Source organism: Papio anubis, chromosome 1 (genome assembly GCF_008728515.1).
Source record: "Papio anubis isolate 15944 chromosome 1, Panubis1.0, whole genome shotgun sequence".
Lineage (NCBI taxonomy): Eukaryota > Metazoa > Chordata > Mammalia > Primates > Cercopithecidae > Papio > Papio anubis.
The window spans coordinates 189,250,576-189,275,090 of NC_044976.1; the positions used below are offsets into that span (position 1 = coordinate 189,250,576).

The window sequence follows — 24,515 nt, forward strand, 5'->3', positions numbered from 1 at the left end:
TTAACATTAGAAGAAATAAAATGAGGTTGATCATCAGAGAACATTAAAATCCCATTGGATAAATATCTATATAGTTTTTGCTTCTTAATAGGCACAAAACTACTACTATTTTCACTTCTTAAGTTTTTTTCTCATGTAGTTATAATGTGGGAGAGGAAAAAATAAACCTCAAGTTGCAAAATGTTATGCTGTATTTAGACATGAAACAGTTAAAGTGAAATTTTGATAGTATAGGGAGCAAAATGTTTATGTAAATGTATAATCATTTTGTAGTTGGCTGAAATGTGATCAATATTGAATGGAATGTTGCTATATTTAGTTTTAAAAGTGGCAAAACTTAAATCTCTGTTCAAAGATTAATAATTTCTGACTTCTCTTTTAAAAGACAGAAGAGCCAGTAATTAATAAAGACAAGTGTTCAGATTTATTTGGAAATTCACAGTTTCTAATGGCACTACAGCTCCGTAGTTACATATTGAAAATTTTCTTTCCACAACACACAGACCACATAATTTCTCACTCTACCTCTGCTCTCATCTGGACCTCTTTTCAAGGGGCTTCTATAAAATCAGGCCCTCTTGCTCTGAATGACTAATTGTGCAGACAGGAAAGAAATTTAAATCTTCTAAAACACGCTGTTAACCTAAAGCAGCAACTTAAACAAACAAAAAAGGCTTTAAATAAGTCACATTACAAACAATACCCAAGAAAGGTATTAGACAAGTTTAAAAACAGTTATTACTAAAAGTGCTCAATAAGTTATAACTTAAACATCACAACACAAAATGGTCAATTCTCTCCCTTTCAAAAAGAAACATGTTCCACTTTCATTCATTACTGTACAATCACACTAAGAAATCATTGTATTCAAATACAGTTGCTGCCAATTGTTTTTTAAAGACAAAAAAAAAAAGAGACACTGACATCACGTATGTATTACCTCTGCACATTTGTAGCCAATACAAAGCAAACATCAAGGAATAATAATCCCTTTAGACTTAACCAATTAGATGAAGCTTGACAAACTCACTAACTGGATCTGTGCATATGTACGCAGGCAGTGATTATATCATGAGACTTGTACTAATTGGCCAAACCTTCAAATTTTATATTCGTACTAATAAAAACAGTGAAAGTTTGGAAGATTAGTGTTTATTGTGTATGTTTAAAATGTAAGCTAAAGAAAACCTTCACAAATGGTTAAGTGTGTTTAAAAGGTGAATTTGTCAAAAATTTGTTTGCATATATCAGTTGTTTGCAAAAAAAGATCCTGTAGGGGTTTTTATCTTCCTCATTGAGTTAGTAACTAAGTAAGAAGTAATCCAGTCTGAATAAGTGAAAATAACAAGAGCATCACCATCTACCTAAAAGAACAGACTTAAAAATTCCATTAATGTTCATTTCCAGTGAGTTTGCTAAACAAAGATCCAGTTGGCAAGTCTTTAGGATCTTTAGACTGTCTGACCCACACTGCTGAGCTTCAGGCACAGACCCCTCCAAGCCTTGTAGTGTTTGTAGCTTCAAAAACCTAACACAGTTATAAAAGAAATCAAATAACAGAAAAAGTTCTCCCTCCTCTTCCAGTGGCATTATAAATAGACAAAAGGCACATAAATATGGGAAGGTGCAAGAAATAGGAACAAAGCTAAAGGAAGAGGTTTAGGCTTTCATTCCTATCCCACCTAAGGAACTGGGCTTCCAAATTACTTTTGTCCCAGTAATTAATCTTGTGAAAAAACATCTTTATAAAATGTCTACCATTGTCCTTATAGGAAGTGATCAGCTTTGTAAAACTGTAGCTCATTAACCAAGATTGACACAATCCCATCTACTTTTTAAAAAGGCAGAAACCATAATTTCTGAATGCCTTTCCCATTAATATTTTCTCCCTCCCCAAACCCTTCAAATACCACAGACTGTTCTCCAAAGAACAACAAAAAAGTCTTCAGTATGAAAAGTTCAATTAATTTTAGATATGTCCCGAGACTGCTGTAACACCAAATGTTCCCACGGTGATCTCTTTGTTTCCTTTGATTATGTCATGCAGGCTCGGCAATGATCCCGACTTAGTCTGTATTAGAGTTTTTATCAATTTTCCTTGGTCTTGAACTTTAGATCGCCTTCGTTTTAAAGCCCTCTTCTCAGTTTTTGTCTTTTGAGACTGTCCATTGCACAGACTTGTGCAAGCTGAAATGCCACAAAAATAGGACTCTTCTGACTGTGATGAAGTTTCTGAGCTTCCTTCAGATGGAGGACCTTTATAAGAAGAGTGATAAACTTCTCCCATATTAGAAAAATCTCTCTGGTTCGTAAAGGGCTTTCTTCCTTTTATGTCTCCATTGGCTATGGGGTGCAATGGTTCTGCAGGCTTTATGGTCTCAATTTTTTCAATTTTGTACTTGCAGCGCTTCTTCTATAACACAAGTAAAAGAAAAGTTAGTAATTATACTTCCCATAGTAACCTTATCAAACACCTAGAGAGCTGAGCAAATAGAGAAGTGCCACCTCCTGGTGAAAAGTAAAACAGTATTATAAACAGCACAGAACACATACATTGTTATGTTCTATGTAGATACTACCATCACCTTCCCAATTTGTAAATACTACTGAATCAAAACTCTTTAAATTGCTTACCTGCTACCTATGAATATAGGTTTAGGGAATGATACTAATATCTGAATACCTACTAACTGCCAGATAGCATAGTTCGCTTTCATGTATTATGGCAGTTATTAACCCTGAAAGGTTGGTATTTTACCCTTGATTCGTAAATGAGAAAAGCAAGGTTCAGATGTTTGGTTCCTTGCCCAAGTTACAATGTAGTAAGTAGCCAGGTTGAGAAGGAATCTTAGGCTATTTTCCTACAAAGCCCAAGTTCTTTCACCTAGATAAAATTACTACTAATTAAAATTAGTATAACTTAATTTGAAAGGCAAAATGAAAAAGCAAAGACTTTGAAGCCAAAATATCCTAAGTACATTCCGAGTTGCTGTTTTTTCATTAAAAAAAAAAAAATGAGGATAACATCTTCAGGTTGTGAGGATTAGAGAAATGGTGTATGCTCTGTGCTTGGCATGCATTTGGTAATAAATAATGACAATCATCCAAGGATCAACAAATGTTTTTTGTAAAGGGTCAGACAGTAAATATTTTAGACTTCGCAGGTCACATATTTTCTCTCTTGCATGCTGTTCTGTTTTATTTTATCACTCTTTAAAAATGAGAAAATCTATCTGGCTCATGGCCCATATAAAATAGACTACATATGACCTGTGGGTCACAGCTTGCTGACCCCTGTAAATATTTATTTATACCATTACCATGATAGAAAATACACATTCAATTAAAGACTACTTAAAGGTAATTACCTTGAACCTTTCAACCTCTTTTCTTCATTTATGATCACAAAATATAGCAATAAACTTAAAAAGAAATAAACAATTACCTTCTTTTCTGGAGAAAACTTGAGGGGTTCTACAATGTACAGATCATTTGGGTCTACTGTAAGTGAAAAAAAAGCAGATGTAAAATGTAAAGTGGATTTGGTGGATTTGCTATAATTACATACTGAAATAAGAAAAATCATTCCTTATTATCCTCTAGTAATAGAACCAATTAATTTATATCAGGTTAACTATATATTTATGTATTTTAAATTAGTAAGCAAAAAGAGGCAAGGTGGAAGATGATACAATTCCTATACTTGACTGGTTATCTTCAAATAACTATACTTCCTTAAGTTGTTAACTAGTAGCTGGTTATCATCAACCAATACAATAAGGATCTTTCTTTGGGCCTAGCCCTACTCTTTTACCTGGTAAGAAAAGAAACATTCCTGGGTAAGCGAACACCAAACCTGCAGATCATCTGAATATTTCCCTGAAGGACTAGCCTCTAAACTGTGTCACAAAGGTAGATTAACAATGTGCAACAAGTAGTCGTGACCGTGTTTGGAAGCCAGTTAGAGAAATAAACACAAAAAGATATCCAAGATATTTTTCTCTGTTTATTACTATGATCAAAACTATGAAATCCAAATCTAAAAACAGCTTGAACGTGCAATATATATTACTAAGCAATAATGAATAAACACTTCTGGCATAGTGAATAAATTAGATTTATTAGTTTTAGCCCAAAGTTTCTAAGGTTTCATTACTCTAAGCAGATTCAAGATATATCCCTACCCCACCCCCATACTGACAAAATAGACACATATTTTTTAAAGAGAGGCTATGAGACTTTAATCCTATTCAATCCACTAAAAATAAACAATTTAAGGTCTGACAGAGACAAAAGCTTACACATAGCAAATTCACTATAAAAGCTTCCCATTTGGGAAATTTATTAATACAATTCAACCAACTGTAATTTTTTACATTATCTTTCAGAGATTTGAGAAAGTCATCAAATATATGAAAATATCAAAACATCCCTCTAAACAGTCATTTCTATCAGATTACTAATCTTAATTTACTTTCTTTAAAAATGATGTATATTTTTAGAAACGGCTATGTTATTCAGATCAACCTCTACAATGAAAGCAACTAGGTAATGATAGTTTGTTTTCTTAAAAAAAAATCACTAAAAGCATTGAAAAGCTGCCAAGAAAGTAATCCCTAGGCTAAAACTGAAAGAAAAGTGGGAACCCAGACAATCAAGTGGAAGACAAAAGTCATTTTTGCCCTGAAAACTTTTGCCAACACAAGAATATATGAACTTTGGTTCTCATGGTATCATAAGGGAATGGATCAGAAATCAGGTTCTCGGGCCCACCCAAAGTTTAGTGTCATAAGATACCATCTTCCTGTGTACAGCAAACTGAGACTCCAAAGGATTATACGCTCAGGGAAAGAATGAAACCATGCATGAACTTGCAGTACAAATTATCATCATCTGGTGGCCCAACAAACCTCAAGTCATGAATGTAAGGTATTACACTAATGTAAAACACACAAATTCCCTCTCAAATAAGAACCTATATTCTAGGCCTCAAATATCACTACAAATAATTTTTCAAAGAGAAAAAGTAGCACACAAAGACACAACGCACCTTGAGTAAGAGCTTACAAAGACAATGAACAGATTCACAAAAATTTAAGATACTAGATTTATCAAACACAAACTATAAAGACAATTATGCTTAATATGTCTAGAAAATAAGCTTGAAAATATCTGCAGGAAACAAATAACAAGGAAAATACAGACCTGGATTTTAAAAAAATACAAAAAGAACTCCTGGAAATGGACAAAATTAACTGAAATTGAAAAACCAACGAATAAACTTAGTAACAGTAAGACTGCTAGCCTGGAAGCATATCAGAAGATATCATCCAAAATACAGCACAAAAAGTCAAAAAGGTGGAATGTTTACAAGACAGGGAAGATACACAGAGAAGTAATAAGTTAAATTAAATATGAGAATCTAAAAGAGACTGGAGCACAGGGAATATCTGGGAGGAAAAAATAATGGTTGAAAATTTCTCAATACCAATAAAAGAAACCTACCAATCCAGAGCTCCAAAGAGCCTCACGAACGTCAAAATGATAAAGAAAAAGGAGAACATTTCAGTTTTAACTAATGACAAATGAAAGCTCTCAAGAATAAAAAATTAGTAAACGTGGTAAATTTAAATGAACATTAACTGTAAAAAGAAATACCTTGTTGAGTTAAAATTAAGCAGAAAAAATAGAATTAAAATATACAAGAACAGTAACACAAATAAGACTTGGGACAAATAAGAGTTTTAAGATCTATGTAGGCTGGGTGTGGTGGCTCACGCCTGTAATCTCAACACTTTGGGAGGCCGAGGAGGGTGGATCATGAGGTCAGGAGATCGAGACCATCCTGGCTAACTATAAGACATGAAACCCCGTCTCTACTAAAAATACAAAAGTTAGGCGGGCGAGGTGGTGGGCACCTGTAGTCCCAGCTACTCGGGAGGCTGAGGCAGAAGAATGGCATGAACCCAGGAGGCAGAACTTGCAGTGAGCTGAGATCGCACCACTGCACTCCAGCCTGGGTGACAGAGAGAGACTCTGTCCCAAAAAATAAAAAAATAAAAAAATAAAAAATAAAAAAAAGATCTATGTATTGTTCAGGAGAAGATACAAGTATTGATGAACTTGAGACTTTGGCAAACATTAATACTTGTGACTTCTAGGGTAACTAGTAAAAGAACAGAACCAGTACACAACTTCCAACATAATGGCAGTAAAAGGGAATATTTACTACCCCCCCAGTAAAAAATCTTAATGAATGCATGGAAGGGGAAAAAAAAGAAAAATAAAAAGGGATACCCCTGCCCATCTAATTTTTGTAACCCTTACATACCAAAATCCAACATGAGAGAAAATATTACATGCCAATCTTATTCATATAGGTGCAAAATTCCTAAATAATTATCTAACAAAATTATGTGGAAATAATACATACAATACAAAATTCACACACATATATATCATGACCAACTGGTATTTAAAATGCAATATAAATTTAACATTAGAAAATTGAATATAACTGATGTTTATAACATAAAAAATGGAAATAAAATCTAATATAAAAAATCTACAAAATACCTATGACAATAGGTAACACATAATGACAAAATACATAATAAAAAATCCACAAAACATCTATGACAAATACAATCTTAGCAGTAAAACACTGTAAGCTTTCCCTTTGGATCAAGACAAAGATGCCTATCAATTACTTTTATTTAACACTGCTGAAAATGCAAGATAACACAGTTAAGAAAGCAAAGGAAATAAAAGCTATAAGGACTGCAAAGGAAAAAACAAAACTGTCTTTGTTCTCAGTATCTGTACCTGTATTCACTGAAAATCCAAAATAATCTGCAAGTGAACTAGTAAAACGACATTGCTTATATAGAAAGTTCACCCTAAAATTCACGTAAAATCTTAAGCGACCTCAAATAAGGAAAAGAATTTTAAAAAGAAAGAAGTTAGATAACTCACACTTCCAGATTTCAAAACACATTACAAAGGTATAGTAATCAACGTGGTAGAGTACTGGCATAAACACAAATACACCAATAGCACAAAATAAAGAACCCAGAGATAAGCCCTGATGTACACGGTCAACTCATTTTTAAGAAGGGTGCTAAGACCACTCAATGGGAAAAGGACAGTCTCTTCAACAAATGGTGCTGGAAAAACGGAATATTCACATTCAAAAGAATGAAACTGGACCCTTATACTATATACAAAAATTAATATAAAACAGATTAAAGACCTAAATCTATAAAAGTCTTAGAAGAAAATATAGGGGAAAAGCTTCATGACCTTGAACTTGACGATTTCTTGGATATGACCCCAAAGTACAGACAACAAAAACACAATAGACAAACGGGACTTCATCAGACTTAAAAATTGTACATTCAAGGACACAATTCAAACAGTGAAAAAGCAACCTAAAGGATGAAAGAAAATATTCGCAAATCATATTATCTAATGAGGGTTATAATCCAGAATGGAGGTTATAAAGAATTCCCTGAACTTAAAAACAAAAAAATCAAACAATCCAACTAAAAAATGGGCAAAGAAATATTTGTATACCCCTGAACAGCACTACTCACACAACAGCCAAGAGGGGAAGCAATCCAAATGTCCACTTACAGATGAATGGATAAAGGAAATGAGGTATATAAATACCACAGATTGAATATTATTCACCCTTTAAGAGGAAAAAAATTCTATCACATGCTATAATATAGATGAACCTTGAGGACATTATGTTGAGTGAAACAAGCCAATCACAGAAAGAAAAATACTGTATGAGTTCACTTATATGGGGTATCTGAAGTAGCTGAATTCACAGAAACAGAAAATAGAATAGTGGTTGCCAGGAACTGAGGAAAGGAGAAAAGGGGAATTGGTTAATGGACACAGTTAAGGTTTGCAAGACAAAAACATTCTGAAGATCTGTTTCAAAACAATGTAAATATACTTAATGAACTGTGCACTTAAAAATTGTTAAAATGATAAATTTTATGTGATTTTTATCACAATAAGAAAAAGACATGGTCTCTCCCACAGAGCTTAGAGGTAAAATAAGACAAGTAAAAACAGGTAAAATCAAAGCATACTATGATAAGTGCCATAACAAGAAAACTTATCCAACAATAGAAGAAATAAATGAATTAACTACTGGTAGAATCAGGACTAAAGTCAGTCTCCTACGTACTCTACTCAACTTTCTTTACTGGTAAAGATACACCAAGATGACACTGTTGTTTAAAATAGAAGTAATTCTATTATCAGGTGCAAAAAGCTAATCTGTTTGGCCCTAAAAAATTGGATAAAGAGAAGAGAAATTGTAAGATAGTCATGATTTCACTCAAGACTAGAAATGCTGAGAAGTAAAAATCTAATGTATTTTCTAATTGCACGGGTACACCTCAAATAAGGAATATCTTAGAATATGGAGTAACTGTAAGTCTCATATGCAGCTGATAGAAGGGCAAATTCATAAAACAGTGTGGAAAACTGTATGACAGTATTTACTAAAACTGAACACACACATATCCTATGATCCACCAATCCCATTTCCAGTGTATACCTAACAGAAATGCACAGGTGTTTACCAAAAGTATGTAACAACCTCAAAATGAAAATAATCTAAATGTAAATGAATGATGTACAGTATATGTATATAATGGAATACTGTAAGGAAAAAAACTAAACAAATGACTATAGTCAATGGCATGGTGAATATCACAATGGTTAGACATCAAAATACTGGCTATTTTGGGAAAGGATGGGCAGCGACTAAAAGAGCACAAGTAAGTTTTTGAGGTGCTAATGTTCTACTTCTTAATTTGGGTGTTATTTGCACAGCTGTATTCAGTTTGTGAAAATTCATTAAGTTTCACATATAATTATACTTTCTTGTATGTAATACTTAAATTAAAAATTTCACTTATAAAAAGACATGTCAACCAAAAGAAAAAGAAAAAAGCAAGAAGGAAGAAGAGATTTACTAGCCTTAAGTAAACACACATGTAATGGGTTAAGTCTGTAAAACTTTGTGATAATAATAAACCAGTGAAGCCCAGGAATGATTACTTGAATAATTTAATCAATTGAAACATGCCACTCAGTTACTAAATCCTACAACCAATGATTATTAAGAAAGCACTCCTAAATATGTAATTTAGTTATTTTAATATTAGTATGACAACAAATTCCTAATTCTCTTAATAAGCATTAATTACAAGATACTGAAATAGGAAAATATCCACTCAGTACACATCCAGTCATTTAAATGTAAGTATTTATTTATTTAGCATTAGACAATGGAACCTAATTATAGGTTCTGGGGCTAAAAAAAGAGACCAGATTTTCGTTCAGAAAGTGCCTCATAGTCCTAAACTAGAGACAAAAGGGGTCCTACCTGTATAAGAAGAGAAGGCAGAAAAGCACAGGATGCTATGGGAGCACATTCAGGTTTTCCATATCTGTTGAACTTTCTCAAACATCCCTTTCTAAAAAGAAATACTTCTAAACAGGAGCATGTGCAAACAAAGCTACCAACTGCTAATTAAGCTAAGCCCCCCTCCCTACCCTCTGGGCTTTTAGGAACAAAGACAAATATAAAATGTGAAAATGATAAAGTGGCTTTGACACAGCACAAAGACAAAGGCTACTTGTATCCATTTTTTGTTGCAGATGGTCATGAACACAACACTGACACTGTATTTATGCCAGAAGCTAGTTTCATGTTTATATATACATATTATATATCCACAAAAATCTACCTTCTTTGCCAGTTAACTGTAGAGACTTGGATCTCATGAGCGGGAATGAAGTTCTTCTTTTCAAATTCATGTCATCGTAGGAAGAGAAGCACCTAACACATTAAGAAAAATACATATTGGTTACAAAGAGTAAAGTACTTATAATGTATTCTTTTGTTGAGGCTACACAGAGGTTATTGAGAACTGTGCATACCGCACAGGACTAACTCTAACACTCCAGTTATTGCTAATACAGGTGAAAAAAAATTTTAAAGATCTTTGTCTAAAAGGCATTGTATTAAAATATGTATTCTCTTCTTCCTTTGAATTCCACATTTGAGCATCTTTCTCAACCAAATATTTCAAGGGTTTCATGCACTTACTATTAGTGTTTTCTCTATTATAGTCTACAGAGCCAGGTTAGGCACAGGACCATCTTACTATCCAATGATGTTTTTAATGTTTTGGTTTCAAGATAATCATATAGGGAAAGAAATTACCTGTCTCCCTTTATTTGCTTAAAACTTCTCAAAAATATATAAAGCATAGTAAAAAAATAAAATTGTGAAATATAATGCTGATATTACCTTTTAGGGCTCGGATACTGATTACTTTTAGGAAGTTTTGAAATATAATCTCCATCAAATTGAGAAGTGTTTCGACAACGCTGCATACAAAGCATCAGTCCCAAGACAACACAAAGAACCAAAGATATGACAAGATAGCTTTGTCGATCTGAAACCTGAGATAAGAAGAGGGTTAAATAATAATCATAGGAAATCATATTAGGAAAAATATAAGGGTATCTAAAATTCAAAGGACTAATCATTTTAAGTATATACATATATATATATTTTTATGAGACAGAGTCTCGCTCTGTCGCCCAGGCTGGAGTGCAGTGGCGCGATCTCCGGCTCGCTGCAAGTTCTGCCTCCCAGGTTCACGCCATTCTCCTGCCTCAGCCTTCCGAGTAGCTGGGACTACCACTGCCCGCCACCACGCCCAGCTAATTTTTTGTATTTTTTTTAGTAGAGACGGGGTTTCACCGTGTTAGCCAGGATGGTTTTGATCTCCTGACCTCGTGATCCACCCGCCTCGGCCTCCCAAAGTGCTGGGATTACAGGCTTGAGCCACCGCCCCCAGCCCATTTTAAGTATTTTTTAAAAATGTGCTTCAAAGACCAGAAATGCAGGGCATGCTCTTTGAAAATAAACTATGACATTTAAAAAAAATTCTTTGCAGCATTCCAATTCTTTCTATAGGAGTGAAACCTATGGAAAAGTTGTAGAAATAAAACAATAAATATATTTACACCTTTATCCATCTCACCAATTGTTAACATTTCGTCACATTTGGTCTGTCTTTCCATTTACACTATCTCCTCCTCAGGGAGAAAAAATAATTGTGCTTTTTACCCAGTCTTTCCCATCTTATAAAAATGAACTATCAACCACCTAGTTATTTAAGCCCACAACTTGGAGATCAACCTTAATTCCTCAAGGCTTATCTTTCTACAACTTAAAAATATTCTGAATTCAGTAAGTTTACACTATTCTCAACTTTTAAAATCCTACTGTAAATCAACACCATCTCATCCAGGTTACTGCAATTACTTTTTTTTTTTTTGAGACAGAGCCTTGCTCTGTTGCCCAGGCTGGAATGCAGTGGTGTGACCTTGGCTTACTGCAACCTCTACCTCCCCGGTTCAAGCGATTCTCCTGCCTTGGCCTCCCAAGTTGCTGGGATTACAGGCACATGCCACCACACCGGCTAATTTTCTTGTATTTTTAGTAGAGATGGTGTTTCATCACGTTGGCCAGGCTGGTCTCCAACTCCTGACCGCGAGTGATCTGACCGCCTGGACCTCCTAAAGTGCTGGGATTACAGGCGAAAGCCATCATGCCTGGCCTGCAATTACCTCTTAATTGATTTCCTGTCTGCTTCTGCTCCTGCTGTTCCCCAACAGGCAATTCTCCACAGAGCAACAAATGGAGAGTTTCTCAAAGTGCTAAGCATTAATGACATGATCCATATCACTTCTTAATACTTTCCAATGATACAATCAATGATTCAAATACAATTCAAACTCTAAATTGTCTACAAAGTCCTACATGACAAGGCCTCTGTCAATATCTTGAACCCATTTCTTAGCTTCACTTCTCTCACTTACTCCGCTCCAGTCATATCAGCTTTCTTTCTGCTCTCAAACACATTACACTGTTTCTACTCTCCAGTCCTTTGCCCTAGTTCTGCTATAAACAGGTTTGTTATCATTCCAGGCAATGTGCAGCTGCTAACTCCTCTTCAGTACTTAGTTGTAATACCACCTCCTCAGATAAGCTCTCCAAGATCACTCTAAAGTAGCGTCCCTTACTGCCACCACCCTACACACACACATATTTAATTTTCTTCACAGTATGTATCACTAGAAGAAATTATCATCTATTTATTTATTTACTACATGTATTCTATCCCTCCCCCAGGACGTAAACCCTGTGAGGCCAGGGACTATTACCTACCGTATGCCACAACCTAGGTGTGTACAGCTCACACTTCACATATGCTAGATGCTCAATAAAAAGTTTTTAAATCAATGAAATTTTTGCTTTGTTAAGCAACTTTAAAAGCCGTTTTGAACTGAAAATGAAGTACGTGTTGCTACTATCAATGTTTACAAAAGGCCTGCTAGAAGTTTGATACCTATATTATAGGTATGGCCTAAATTATGAAAGCCATATTTTACAAAAGACTATGATAATATATTTCCAAAACTTAAAACTTCCATATTCTGGTTTTTTTAAAAGTTCACTACAAATTACAATTTTGTTTGGTCAAAGTTTTAGGTACTATGTTCATGTTAACAAGCCTGACTTTATGACAATCTCTATACATGCACTGGGTCTCACAATACCAGCAGTAACAATTACCTCCCGTTTCAATTCTGCTACTGTTGCTGATAAATTTGAAACAAGCTGTGTCATGTTGGTCAGCTGTGCCTGTAGCAACTGGATGGCTTCAGTTTGCCGCTGATCCTACAATAAAGGAATTTATTTTTCTTTGAATATTAACTACAAACTATTAACGTTAAAAATTGAAATAAAATAATCTAAAAAAACCCCATTAAGTTATTTCAAAACAAATGTATTAATAGGAATCTCAATGAGTAAGTAAACTTTGAAATTTTAGAAATAAAACACTTGAAGTATCTGAGACTGTGTCTAACCCTCCCCAACAAGAATTATTATTTATTTATTTATTTATTTTGCCACTCACTGCTACAATGTAAAATACTGTATAACAGAAGTTGGTAAATTACTTTTCAAATTAACATGGGTTCTATAAATAAACCGGCATATAACCAGAAATATTTAAAAAGTCACTTAGTGGGCCGGGCGCGGTGGCTCAAGCCTGTAATCCTAGCACTTTGGGAGGCCGAGACGGGCGGATCATGAGGTCAGAAGATCGAGACCATCCTGGCTAACACGGTGAAACCCCGTCTCTACTAAAAAATACAAAAAACTAGCCCGGCAAGGTGGCGGGCGCCTGTAGTCCCAGCTACTCGGGAGGCTGAGGCAGGAGAATGGCGGGAACCCGGGAGGCGGAGCTTGCAGTGAGCTGAGATCCGGCCACTGCACTCCAGCCCAGGCGACAGAGCCAGACTCCGTCTCAAAAAAAAAAAAAAAAAAGTCACTTAGTGTTTCTAAAGCAAAGCAGTTGGCACAAAGACAAATTGAAAATTTTCTGAAGAATGTTTTTGGTTATAAAGTAGGCTCAAAACCAAGTTTTAAAAATTTCTTTCATAGCATATTATGTTGGAACTTAGGATGGGACACAGTGAAATATCTATAATTGTTCATCTAACCAATGCTAAAATATCATCGATGAAAGAAATGCATCAAAAATGCCTATCTTTCCATTTGTTTTAGGCAGCACTGAATTTTAGAAACTTTTATAATCAACAAAGATGTCTTGTTTATAATAACAATTGGCATGCATACTTTAGGGAATTATACATCACATTCATAGTTATGACTCTGTATTAGGGAGACATAAACTGAAAATTTGAACTTATTAATAAAGTTAGGGAGGAGGAAATGAGGGCAGGAAGAAGTCAAGGAAATATAAAACTCTTTTAGGACCCTATATGAAATATCTACATAACTATTATTCTAGACCTAAGTTTTTCATATTTTGATTCCAAAAAGTTTTAAGTCTCAGCTGTGTACCTGTGTGTGGAGAGGGTGTATAAAAGTACAGCAAAAGATTTCACTTACTTCCCTTACTGTGATCCACTATGGTACTTTCTATCCTACCTCATCTTTCCGAAATGCTAAATGTGACTTTTTAAACTGTTTCTTTTGAATCCTGACTTACCTTTGACTCTGATAAATTCAAGACATTTATAAACATTTAAAGGACAAGCTACTAAAGTTAATACGTTGTTTAACACTTCTAATCAGGATTAACTTCCAATACTATTAACATGCAACTTTGTTGAAAAGTACTTAAGTAAGTCTTTGAGACACAAGACATTGATGTTACATATCAACAAAGAGAAAATACACAGGAGGGGGCATTCGTATTCAAACTAATGAAAGCTAAATAAAACACTATGTTCATGAGTCAGAAGTCTTAATATTAAGATGACAATTATGCAAATTAATCTATAAATTCATCAACACAATCCCAATCAAGATTCAATTTTTTTTGGTAGAGATTAACAAGCTGAGCCCGAAATCCATACAGAAATGCAAAAAACTACTACAGCCAAAACAATCTTGTAAAATAATAAAACTGGAGGACTTAACATTACCTGACTTAAAATGTTAATATGAAGCTACAACAAACATAACATTGTGTTATTACCTTAAAGATAGACAAACAGATCAATAGAACAAAAGCCCAGAAACAGACCCACATATATATGGTTAACTGATTTTTATCAAATGTACAAAGGAAATTCTGTGGAGGAAGGACACTCATTCCAACAAATGATTCTAGAACAAATGGATGTCTATATGCTTTGCTCTTCTGACCCTGACTTTCCAAAAAGAACTTTGATCCACACCCTGTAACACACAAAAGTTAACTCAAAATGAATCATGGGCCTAATATAAAACTAAAACTATTAAGCTTCTAGAAAAAACGAAGGAAAAAATCTCTGTAATTTTGCATTAGGCAAAGATTCATAGAGCAAGAAGAAAACTGATATATTGGGCTTCAACAAATCAAAAGCTTCTGCTCTTCAAACCACACTGTAAAGAGAATAAGAAAACAAGTAATGGATTGGGAGAAAATATTTGCAAAGCATATCTCCAATTTATAATGTGCCATGAATAGAAGAGTAAGATGCACCTAACAAAACTCTGCAGTATAAGGCCTCATCACTTCACCATCCCCTAGTCCCAAATAACCTTTTAAAAAAGTATAAAATTTCTTTATTATGTGATAACACACATATCACACTAGAGGTGCAATATTGAAATAGTTCCCTTAAAATCAACAAGATAGGGGAATGGTCATAATTACCAGTCCTATTGCACCACTATATAGCTCTAGCCAAGAGATAGGGAAAAAAAAATAAAAAAGTATGACAATCAAAAAGAAGAAACGAAACAAAGCTGTTCTTACTTGCAGTCAATAAGATTATCTACATTAAAAAAAAATGCACACACACACAAAATTTTAGAGTTTAACAAAGTTGCAGGAAAGTCCTCTGCATTTCTACCTAACACACACACACAATGTACTATGAATAATGCTCAAGAAAACTTCCTCAAAAGGTTCCAAGATGGCCGAATAGGAAAGCTCGTCTACAGCTCCCAGCATCAGCGAGGCAGAAGACAGGTGATTTCTGCATTTCCAACTGAGGTACCAGGTTCATTTCACTGGGGCTTGTTGGACAGTGGGTATAGCCCACAGAGTGTGAGCTGAAGCAGGGCAGGGCATCGCCTCACCCAGGAAGCACAAGGGGTTGGGGAATTCCCTTTCCTAGCCAAGGGAAGCTGTGCCAGATGGAACCTGGAAAATCGTGACACTCCCACCCAAATACTGTGCTTTTCCAATGGTCTTAGCAAACGGCACACCAGGAGATTACATCCTGCGCCTGGCTCGGAGGGTCCCATGCCCAGAGAGCTTTGCTCATTGCTAGCACAGCAGTCTGAGATCAAACTGCAAGGCAGTAGCGAGGCTGGGGGAGGGGTGTCCGCCACTGCTGAGGCTTGAGTAGGTAAACAAAGTGGCTGGGAAGTTTGAACTGGGTGGAGCCCACCACAGCTCAAGGATGCCTGCCTGCCTCTGGAGACTCCACCTCTGGGGGCAGGGCATAGCTGAACAAAAGGCAGCAGAAACTTCTGCAGACTTGAATGTCCCTGTCTGACAGCTTTGAAGAGAGTAGTGGTTCTCCCAGCACGGAGTTTGAGATCTGAGAACGGACAGACTGTGCCTCCTCAAGGAGGTTCCTGACCCCCGTGTAGCCTAACTGGGAGACCTACCTCCCAGTAGGGGTCGACTGATACCTCCTACAGCCGGGTGCCCCTCTGAGACAAAGCTTCCAGAGAAAGGATCAGGCAGCAACATTTGCTGTTCTACAATATTTGCTGTTCTGCAGCCTCTGCTGGTGATATCCTGGCAAACACGGTCTGGAGTGGACCTCCAGCAAACTCCAACAGACCTGCAGTTGAGGGTACTGACTGTTAAAGGGAAAACTAACACACAGAAAGGACATCCACACCAAAACCTCATTTGTATGTCACCAACATCAAAGACCAAAGGCAGATAAAACCACAAAGATGGGGAGAAACCAGAGCAGAAAGGCTGAAAATTTTAAAAATCAGAGCATCTCTTCTCCAAAGAACACAGCTCATCACCAGCAACGGAACAAAGCTGGACAGAGAATGACTTTGACAAGTTCACAGAAGTAGGCTTCAGACAATCGGTAATAACAAACTTCTCTGAGTTACAGGAGGATGTTCGAACCCATCGCAAAGAAGCTAAAAATGTTGAAAAAAGATTAGACGAATGGGTAACTAGAATAAACGCATAGAGAAGACCTTACATGACCTCATAGAGCTGAAAACCATGGCACGAGAACTACGTGACGCTTGCACAAGCTTCAGTAGCCAATTCGATCAAGTGGAAGAAAGGGTACCAGTGATTGAAGATCAAATAAATGAAATGAAGCGAGAAGAGAAGTTTAGAGAAAAAAGGGTAAAAACAAACAAACAAAGACTCCAAGAAATATGGGACTATGTGAAAAGACCAAATCTACATCTGACTGGTGTACCTAAAAGTGACAGGGAGAATGACCAAGCTAGAAAACACTCTTCAGGATATTATCCAGGAGAACTTCCCCAACCTAGCAAGGCAGGCCAACATTCAAATACAGAGAACATCATAAAGATACTCCTTGAGAAGAGTAACTCCAAGACACTAACTGTCAGATTCATCAAAGTTGAAATGAAGGAAAAAATGTTAAGGGCAGCCAGAGAAAAAGGTCGGGTACCCACAAAGGGAAGCCCATCAGACTAACAGCGGATCTCTCGGCAGAAACTCTACAAGCCAGAAGAAAGTGGGGGCCAATATAAAGAAAACAATGTTCAACCCAGAATTTAATATCCAGCCAAACTAAGCTTCATAAGTGAAGGAGAAATAAAATCCTTTACAGACAAGCAAATGCTGAGAGATTTGGTCACCACCCAGGCCTGCCTTACAAGAGCTCCTGAAGGAAGCATTAAACATGGAAAGGAACAACCAGTACCAGCCACTGCAAAACATGCCAAATTGTAAAGACCATCGATGTCAGGAAGAAACTGCATCAACTAATGAGCAACATAACCAGCTAACATCATTATGACAGGATCAAATTCATATATAACAATATTAACTTCAAATGTAAATGGGCTAAATGCTCCAATTAAAAGACACAGACTGGCAAATTGGATAGTGAAGACCCATCAGTGTGCTATACTCAGGAGACCCATCTCATGTGCAGAGACACACATAAGCTCAAAATAAAAGGATGGAAGAAGATCTACCAAGCAAATGGAAAACTAAAAAAAAAAAGAGCAGGCATTGCAATCCTAGTCTCTGATAAAACAGACTTTAAACCAACAAAGATCAAAAGAGACAAAGAAGGCCATTACATAATGGTAAAGGGATCAATTCAACAAGAAGAGCCAACTATCCTAAATATATATGCACCCAATACAGGAGCACCCAGATTCATAAAGCAAGTCCTTAGAGATCTACAAAGAGACTCAGACTCCCATACAATAATAATGGGAGACTTTAACACCCCACTGTCAATAATGGACAGATCAATAAGACAAAAAGTTAAGAAGGACATCCAGGACTTGAACTCAGCTCTGCACCAAGTGGACCTAATAGACATCTACAGAACTCTCCAACCCAAATCAACAGAATATACATTCTTCTCAGCACCACATCACACTTATTCCAAAATTGACCACATAGTTGGAAGTAAATCACTCCTCAGCAAATGTAAAACAACAGAAATTATAACAAACTGTCTCTCACACCACAGGGCAATCAAACTAGAACTCAGGGTTAAGAAACTCACGCAAAACCACTCAACTACATGCAAACTGAACAACCTGCTCCTGAATGACTACTGGGTACATAACGAAATGAAGGCAGAAATAAAGATGTTCTTTGAAACCAATGAGAACAAAGACACAACATACTAGAATCTCTGGGACACATTTAAAGCAATGTGTGGAGGGAAATTTATAGCACTAAATGCCCACAAGAGAAAGCAAGAAAGATCCAAAATTGACACCCTAACATCACAACTAAAAGAACTAGAGAAGCAAGAGCAAACACAGTCAAAAGCTAGCAAAAGGCAAGAAATAGTAACTAAGATCAGAGCAGAACTGCAGGAGACAGAGACACAAAAAACCCTTCAAAAAAATCAATGAATGCAGGAGCTAGTTTTTTGAAAAGATCAACAAAATTGATAGACAACTAGCAAGACTAACAAAGAAGAAAAGAGAGAAGAATCAAATAGACACAATAAAAAAAGATGAAGGAGTTATCACCACCACTCCCACAGAAATACAAACTACCACCAGAGAATACTATAAACACCTCTATGCAAATAAACCAGAAAATCTAGAAGAAATGGATAAATTTCTGGACACATATGCCCTCCCAAGACCTCCCAAGACTAAACCAGGAAGAAGCTGAATCCCTGAATAGACCAATAACAGGCTCTGAAATTGAGGCAATAATTAATAGCCTACCAGCCACGAATGTCCAGGACCAGAGGAATTCACAGCTGAATTATACCAGAGGTACAAAGAGGAGCTGGTACCATTCCTTCTGAAACTATTCCAATCAATAGAAAAAGAGGGAATCCTCCCTAACTCATTTTATGAGGCCAGCATCATCCTGATACCAAAGCCTGGCAGAGACACAACCAAAAAAGAGAATTTCAGATCAATATTCCTGATAAACATCAATGCGAAAATCCTCAATACTGGCAAATCGAATCCAGCAGCACATCATAAAGCTTATCCACCACCACCAAGTGGGCTTCATCCCTGGGATGCAAGGCTGGTTCAACACACACAAATCAATAAACATAATCCATCATATAAACAGAACCAAAGACAAAAACCACATGATTATCTCAATAGATGCAGAAAAGGCCTTCAACAAAATTCAACAGCCCTTCATGCTAAAAACTCTCAATAAACTAGGTATTGATGGAACGTATCTCAAAATAATAAGAGCTATTTATGACAAACCCACAGCCAATATCATACTGAACAGGCAAAAACTGGAAGCACTCCCTTTGAAAACTGGCACAAGACAGGGATGCCCTCTCTCACCACTCCTATTCAACACAGTATTGGAAGTTCTGGCCAGGGCAATCAGGCAGGAGAAAGAAATAAAAGGTATTCAATTAGAAAAAGAGGAAGTCAAATTGTCCCTGTTTGCAGATGACATGACTATATGTTTAGAAAACCCCATTGTCTCAGCCCAAATCTCCTTAAACTGATGCAACTTCAGCAAAGTCTCAGGATACAAAATCAATGTGCAAAAATCACAAGCATTCCTATACACCAATAATAGACAAACAGAGAGCCAAATCATGAGTGAACTCCCATTCAGAATTGCTTCAAAGAGAATAAAATACCTAGGAATCCAACTTACAAGGGATGTGAAGGACCTCTTCAAGGAGAACTACAAACTACTGCTCAACGAAATAAGAGGACACAACAAATGGAAGAACATACCATGCTCATGGATAGGAAGAATCAGTATCATGAAAATGGCCATACTGCCCAAGGTAATTTATAGATTCAATGCCATCCCCATCAAGGTACCAATGACTTTCTTCACAGAACTGGAAAAAACTACTTTAAAGTTCATATGGAACCAAAAAGGAGCCCGCATTGCCAAGACAATCCTAAGCCAAAAGAACAAAGCTGGAGACATCACATTACCTGACTTCAGTAACCAAAACAGCATGGTACTGGTACCAAAACAGAGATACAAACCAGTGGAACAGAACAGAGCCCTCAGAAATAATATCACACATCTACAACCATCTGATCTTTGACAAACCTGACAAAAACAAGAAATGGGAAAAGGATTCTCTATCTAATAAATGGTGCAGCAAAACTGGCTAGCCATATGTAGAAAGCTGAAACTGGATCCCTTCCTTACACCCTATACAAAATTTAATTCAAGATGGATTAAAGACTTAAATGTTAGACCTAAAACCATAAAAACCCTAGAAGAAAACCTAGGCAATACCATTCAGGACATAGGCATGGGCAAGGACTTCATGACTAAAACACCAAAAGCAATGGCAACAAAAGCCAAAATAAATGGGATCTAATTAAACTAAAGAACTTCTGCACAGCAAAAGAAACTACCATCAGAGTGAACAGGAAACCTACAGAATGGGAGAAAATTTTGACAATCTACCCATCTGACAAAGGGCTAATATCCAGAACCTACAAATAACTTAAATTTACAAGAAAAAAGCAAACAACCCCATCAAAAAGTAGGCAAAGGATATGAACAGACCCTTCTCAAAAGAAGACATTTTTGCAGCCAACAGACACATGAAAAAATGCTCATCATCACTGGCCATCAGAGAAACGCAAATCAAAACCACAATGAGATACCATCTCACACCAGTTAGAATGGCGATTATTAAAAAGTCAGGAAACAACAGGTGCTGGAGAGGATGTGGAGAAATAGGAACACTTTTACACCGTTGGTGGGAGTGTAAAGTAGTTCAACCATTGTGGAAGACAGTGTGGTGATTCCTCAAGGATCTAGAACTAGAAATATCATTTGATCTAGCCATCCCATCACTGGGTATATACCCAAAGGATTATAAATCATGCTGCTATAAAGACACATGCACACGTATGTTTATTGCGGCACTGTTCACAATAGCAAAGATGTGGAACCAACCCAAATGTCCACCAATGAGACTGGATTAAGAAAACGTGGCATACATGGAGTACTACGCAGTCATAAAAAAGGATGAGTTCATGTCCTTTGCAGGGACATGCATAAAGCTGGAAACCATCATTCTGAGCAAACTATCACAAGGACAGAAAACCAAACACCGCATGTTCTCACTCATAGGTGGGAACTGAACAATGAGAACATTTGGACACAGGGTGGGGAACATCACACACTGGGGCCTGTCGTGGGGTGGGGAAAGCGGGGAGGGACAGCATCAGGAGATATACCTAAGGTAAATGATGAGTTAATGTGTGCAGCACACCAACATGGCACGTGTATACATATGTAACAAACTTGCACGTTGTGCACATGTACCCTAGAACTTAAAAGTATAATTAAAAAAATAAATAAATAAGAAAGCTTTCTCTAGAGAAGACAATGATGCTAATAGCTATGTAACTTTCCAAACATGACATCACATTAATATAACAGGCTTAAACACCAGCTAGCAGGGGGAAAAAGTGAAACTACAATACTTATCCTTTACCAGTGAGATCCTATAGAATTCAGTGGAAATTTATATAAAAAGTAAGTAAGGGATGAAGACGACTAACCTGCTCCTCTGCTATTCTTGAAGTATTCTGAAGTTTTACAATTGTTTTATTGAAAGCCTTTTGCATTTCTTCCATTTGTTTTCGGTACCTATGGAGTAAGAATTGGTTTAAATTAGCTTTAATTTCTTATTTATTCCACTTAGTAATGGAAACATATTTCTGATTTTGATATATGAGAGAAACCTATTTTTCTTAAAGTGACTCTTATTCAGGCCTATGCAATACAATTCTATGTATCTCTTGCTATGTAAAATTTAGTAATTTCTGTAGTTTCCTTGGGATGAAGATGGAGGTAGGAAAAAGTAAGAGCAGGTACGGGGTAGCTAAGTCGGCATGTCACACATGAACACACACACACGATTAGCCAATTAATTCTATGTATGGATTAGAAAAATTTCCTACTTCAAATATAAGACTGCCTTGGTGACACCTTATTAGTGGCATTCAATTTCAGAGGTGTAAGAAAAGGTGGTGTTTCAGGAACTCTAGACACTTGTGCCTAGATGTTTGTAAAATGTTGGTAGACAAGCCCTAAGGACAGACAATGAACACACAAAGGATAAAAAAAGAGTAAACAGTTTTAAAAAGCCACACCTGGTGTCTTAATGAACTGGCACTCTCTCTGGCACTTAAAAGCAGTAATTATTACAACTAGAACTAGGATGCCGGGACCTGTTTAAAAGAGGGCAAACTGCAAATGTGCCCAGTCATCCAGTTCAGTCCATCCATGTCTTCACTTATCTAAACTCTTAAGCGATATCTGGTTAAATTCCACTAAAACCTTTAAAGTCTCTATATACTATCATTTTTTCCACGAGCTCTCTGGGAATCAGGCAGAAAAAGTGGCTAAAGTTAAGTAACAGAAAAAAGGTGAAAGTGAGTATAGATAATTCAAACTTATTGTCAGCCTAATAATAAAAGTGGTCTTGTCACTGGGAAGTACTTTTAAAATTAAAAACAAAAAATTCATTAAGTCACTGATCAGCATTCAAGTAGCTTTCTTTCTCTCTCACTAAAATTGTGCTTACTTCTATTACACCATGAGATAATTAAATCCTCTCCTTCTGTAATCACAGGTCATACATACTCTACGCTACTTAACTCACTGTGTGAAGCTGACTGTGCTAATTCATAATAAAGCTTACCTTTGGCTAAGCTCCTCCAGATAGCGACCACTGAGAGACATGTTAACTTCTAAGGCTTTAATACGATTATTAAGTCTCATAAATACTGACTCCTTTTGGTTTGATCCATGTACAAGATTTCCATTAGCATATCCTAGATCTGTAGAATTTTGCAATTCAGCATAAAAATCTGTAGCTGTCCTCTGTAACCCTCTCAAAAGGGCATCTTCTGGAGACTGTTCTTCTTCTTTTACTTCAGGTAATGAAGAAGAATCCACAACAGAAATCAAAGTTTGCTTTGCTGTGTCAGCCACATTCATTTTGGCTTCCCCATCTTCATTGTCAGGTACAGTGGCTGTATTTATTGGTGGCACTATTGTTTCAGACAGCTTTGTGAAAATTTGCATGGAGTTCACATCTTCTTTTATAATATTATCCACTACCTCATTAACTTTATTTGTTTCATAGGTAACAGATGGTTTCTCAATAGAACTAAAGCTCTCAGACTTCTGTTCTGCTTCATTATCAATCTCAACAGAACTCTCTTGGGGAATCACTTGTGACGGTATATGTCCTGCCTCATATTCAACAGATTCAGATACTTCTATTTTAGGTAAGGGATTGATTTCTGGGGTAATATCTAAAAGAAGAGACTGAGAAAGAGTTTGAGAATGGCTTGGTTCAAGTTCAACTGCATCTACAGTGTGATTCACCAAGTCATCTTGGTGCATACTACTACTTAAATCACCAACAACAACAGTTTCAGCTTCCCTTTCTATATTCTTATTTTCCAATTCTCCACTCAGAGGTTGCAATACCGAAATATCTACTGATTCTGCAGGTAGTAAGGGTGGTTGAACTGACACAAGATAATCTTTTCCTTTACTCAAAGCAGTTCTGCTGCGCTGCCAATAAACAGCAACTCTAACTGAACACCATTTATATATGTATTCCGAAAAACTAGAAATACAACAAATTGTGGTCAGTTCACTGCAAAATATTTGTGTCTCTGACTCAAACCAGGGTGATGATTCATCTTCCTGTTCACCGCTGCCCAGAAGGGTCACTGTAGATGGACTTGCCTCCTCTTCCTCCTCTTGAACTAATTGTACAATGGGACTCTCTTTTGGAGTATCTGGTGTTGACAGCTCCATGTCATTTGTGTCTACTTCAGTGGTTACATACCTAGAAATACATACATAATTATAAATCACTTACTTAGAAGTCTAAAGTTGAAATATGTTTAAGAAAAATAAATGTATCCATACATAAGACTAAAGGTTGGAAATACAGAAGAAATATAAGTTGTTTTTGGATAAATTTTCCACCTTCAAAACATTTTTATTATAAAAACAAATACTGCTCAGAAATAACAGAAATACTACAATCAAGTGACTAGCCAGACGACTCAAACCACCATATTTACCATATCAAACTTGCTTTCTTTTAATCTGTTTAAGAATTGTTTCTAAGTGAATACTTCCATTCACTGAATGTATAGTGTACCTTTCCTCTCACAAATATTCACTGAATCTTTACAAGCTTCACTATCTCTCATACATCAGAAA

The 24,515-nt window shown here is 36.3% G+C and overlaps 1 protein-coding gene across 4 annotated transcripts in view; it reads right to left on the reverse strand.

Annotated features, from left to right (window-relative positions):
- Positions 1–401: 401 nt before the first annotated feature.
- The window catches only part of SUCO (SUN domain containing ossification factor), an 84,081-nt gene continuing 59,967 nt past the window's right edge, over positions 402–24,515 (reverse strand). For 3 of the 4 annotated variants that reach the window (XM_009194240.4, XM_003893572.5, XM_021930510.2), the window contains 7 exons: positions 22,969–24,132; positions 21,824–21,911; positions 12,683–12,787; positions 10,343–10,497; positions 9,777–9,868; positions 3,446–3,501; positions 402–2,413 (listed from right to left, as the gene is read on the reverse strand). In XM_009194240.4, coding sequence (XP_009192504.1) covers positions 1,970–2,413; positions 3,446–3,501; positions 9,777–9,868; positions 10,343–10,497; positions 12,683–12,787; positions 21,824–21,911; positions 22,969–24,132 — 2,104 coding nt within the window. In that variant the 3' untranslated portion in view covers positions 402–1,969. Of the gene's footprint in view, positions 2,414–3,445; positions 3,502–9,412; positions 9,504–9,776; positions 9,869–10,342; positions 10,498–12,682; positions 12,788–21,823; positions 21,912–22,968; positions 24,133–24,515 lie in introns of all 4 variants that reach the window. The other variant, XR_640927.4, reaches the window with a different exon arrangement.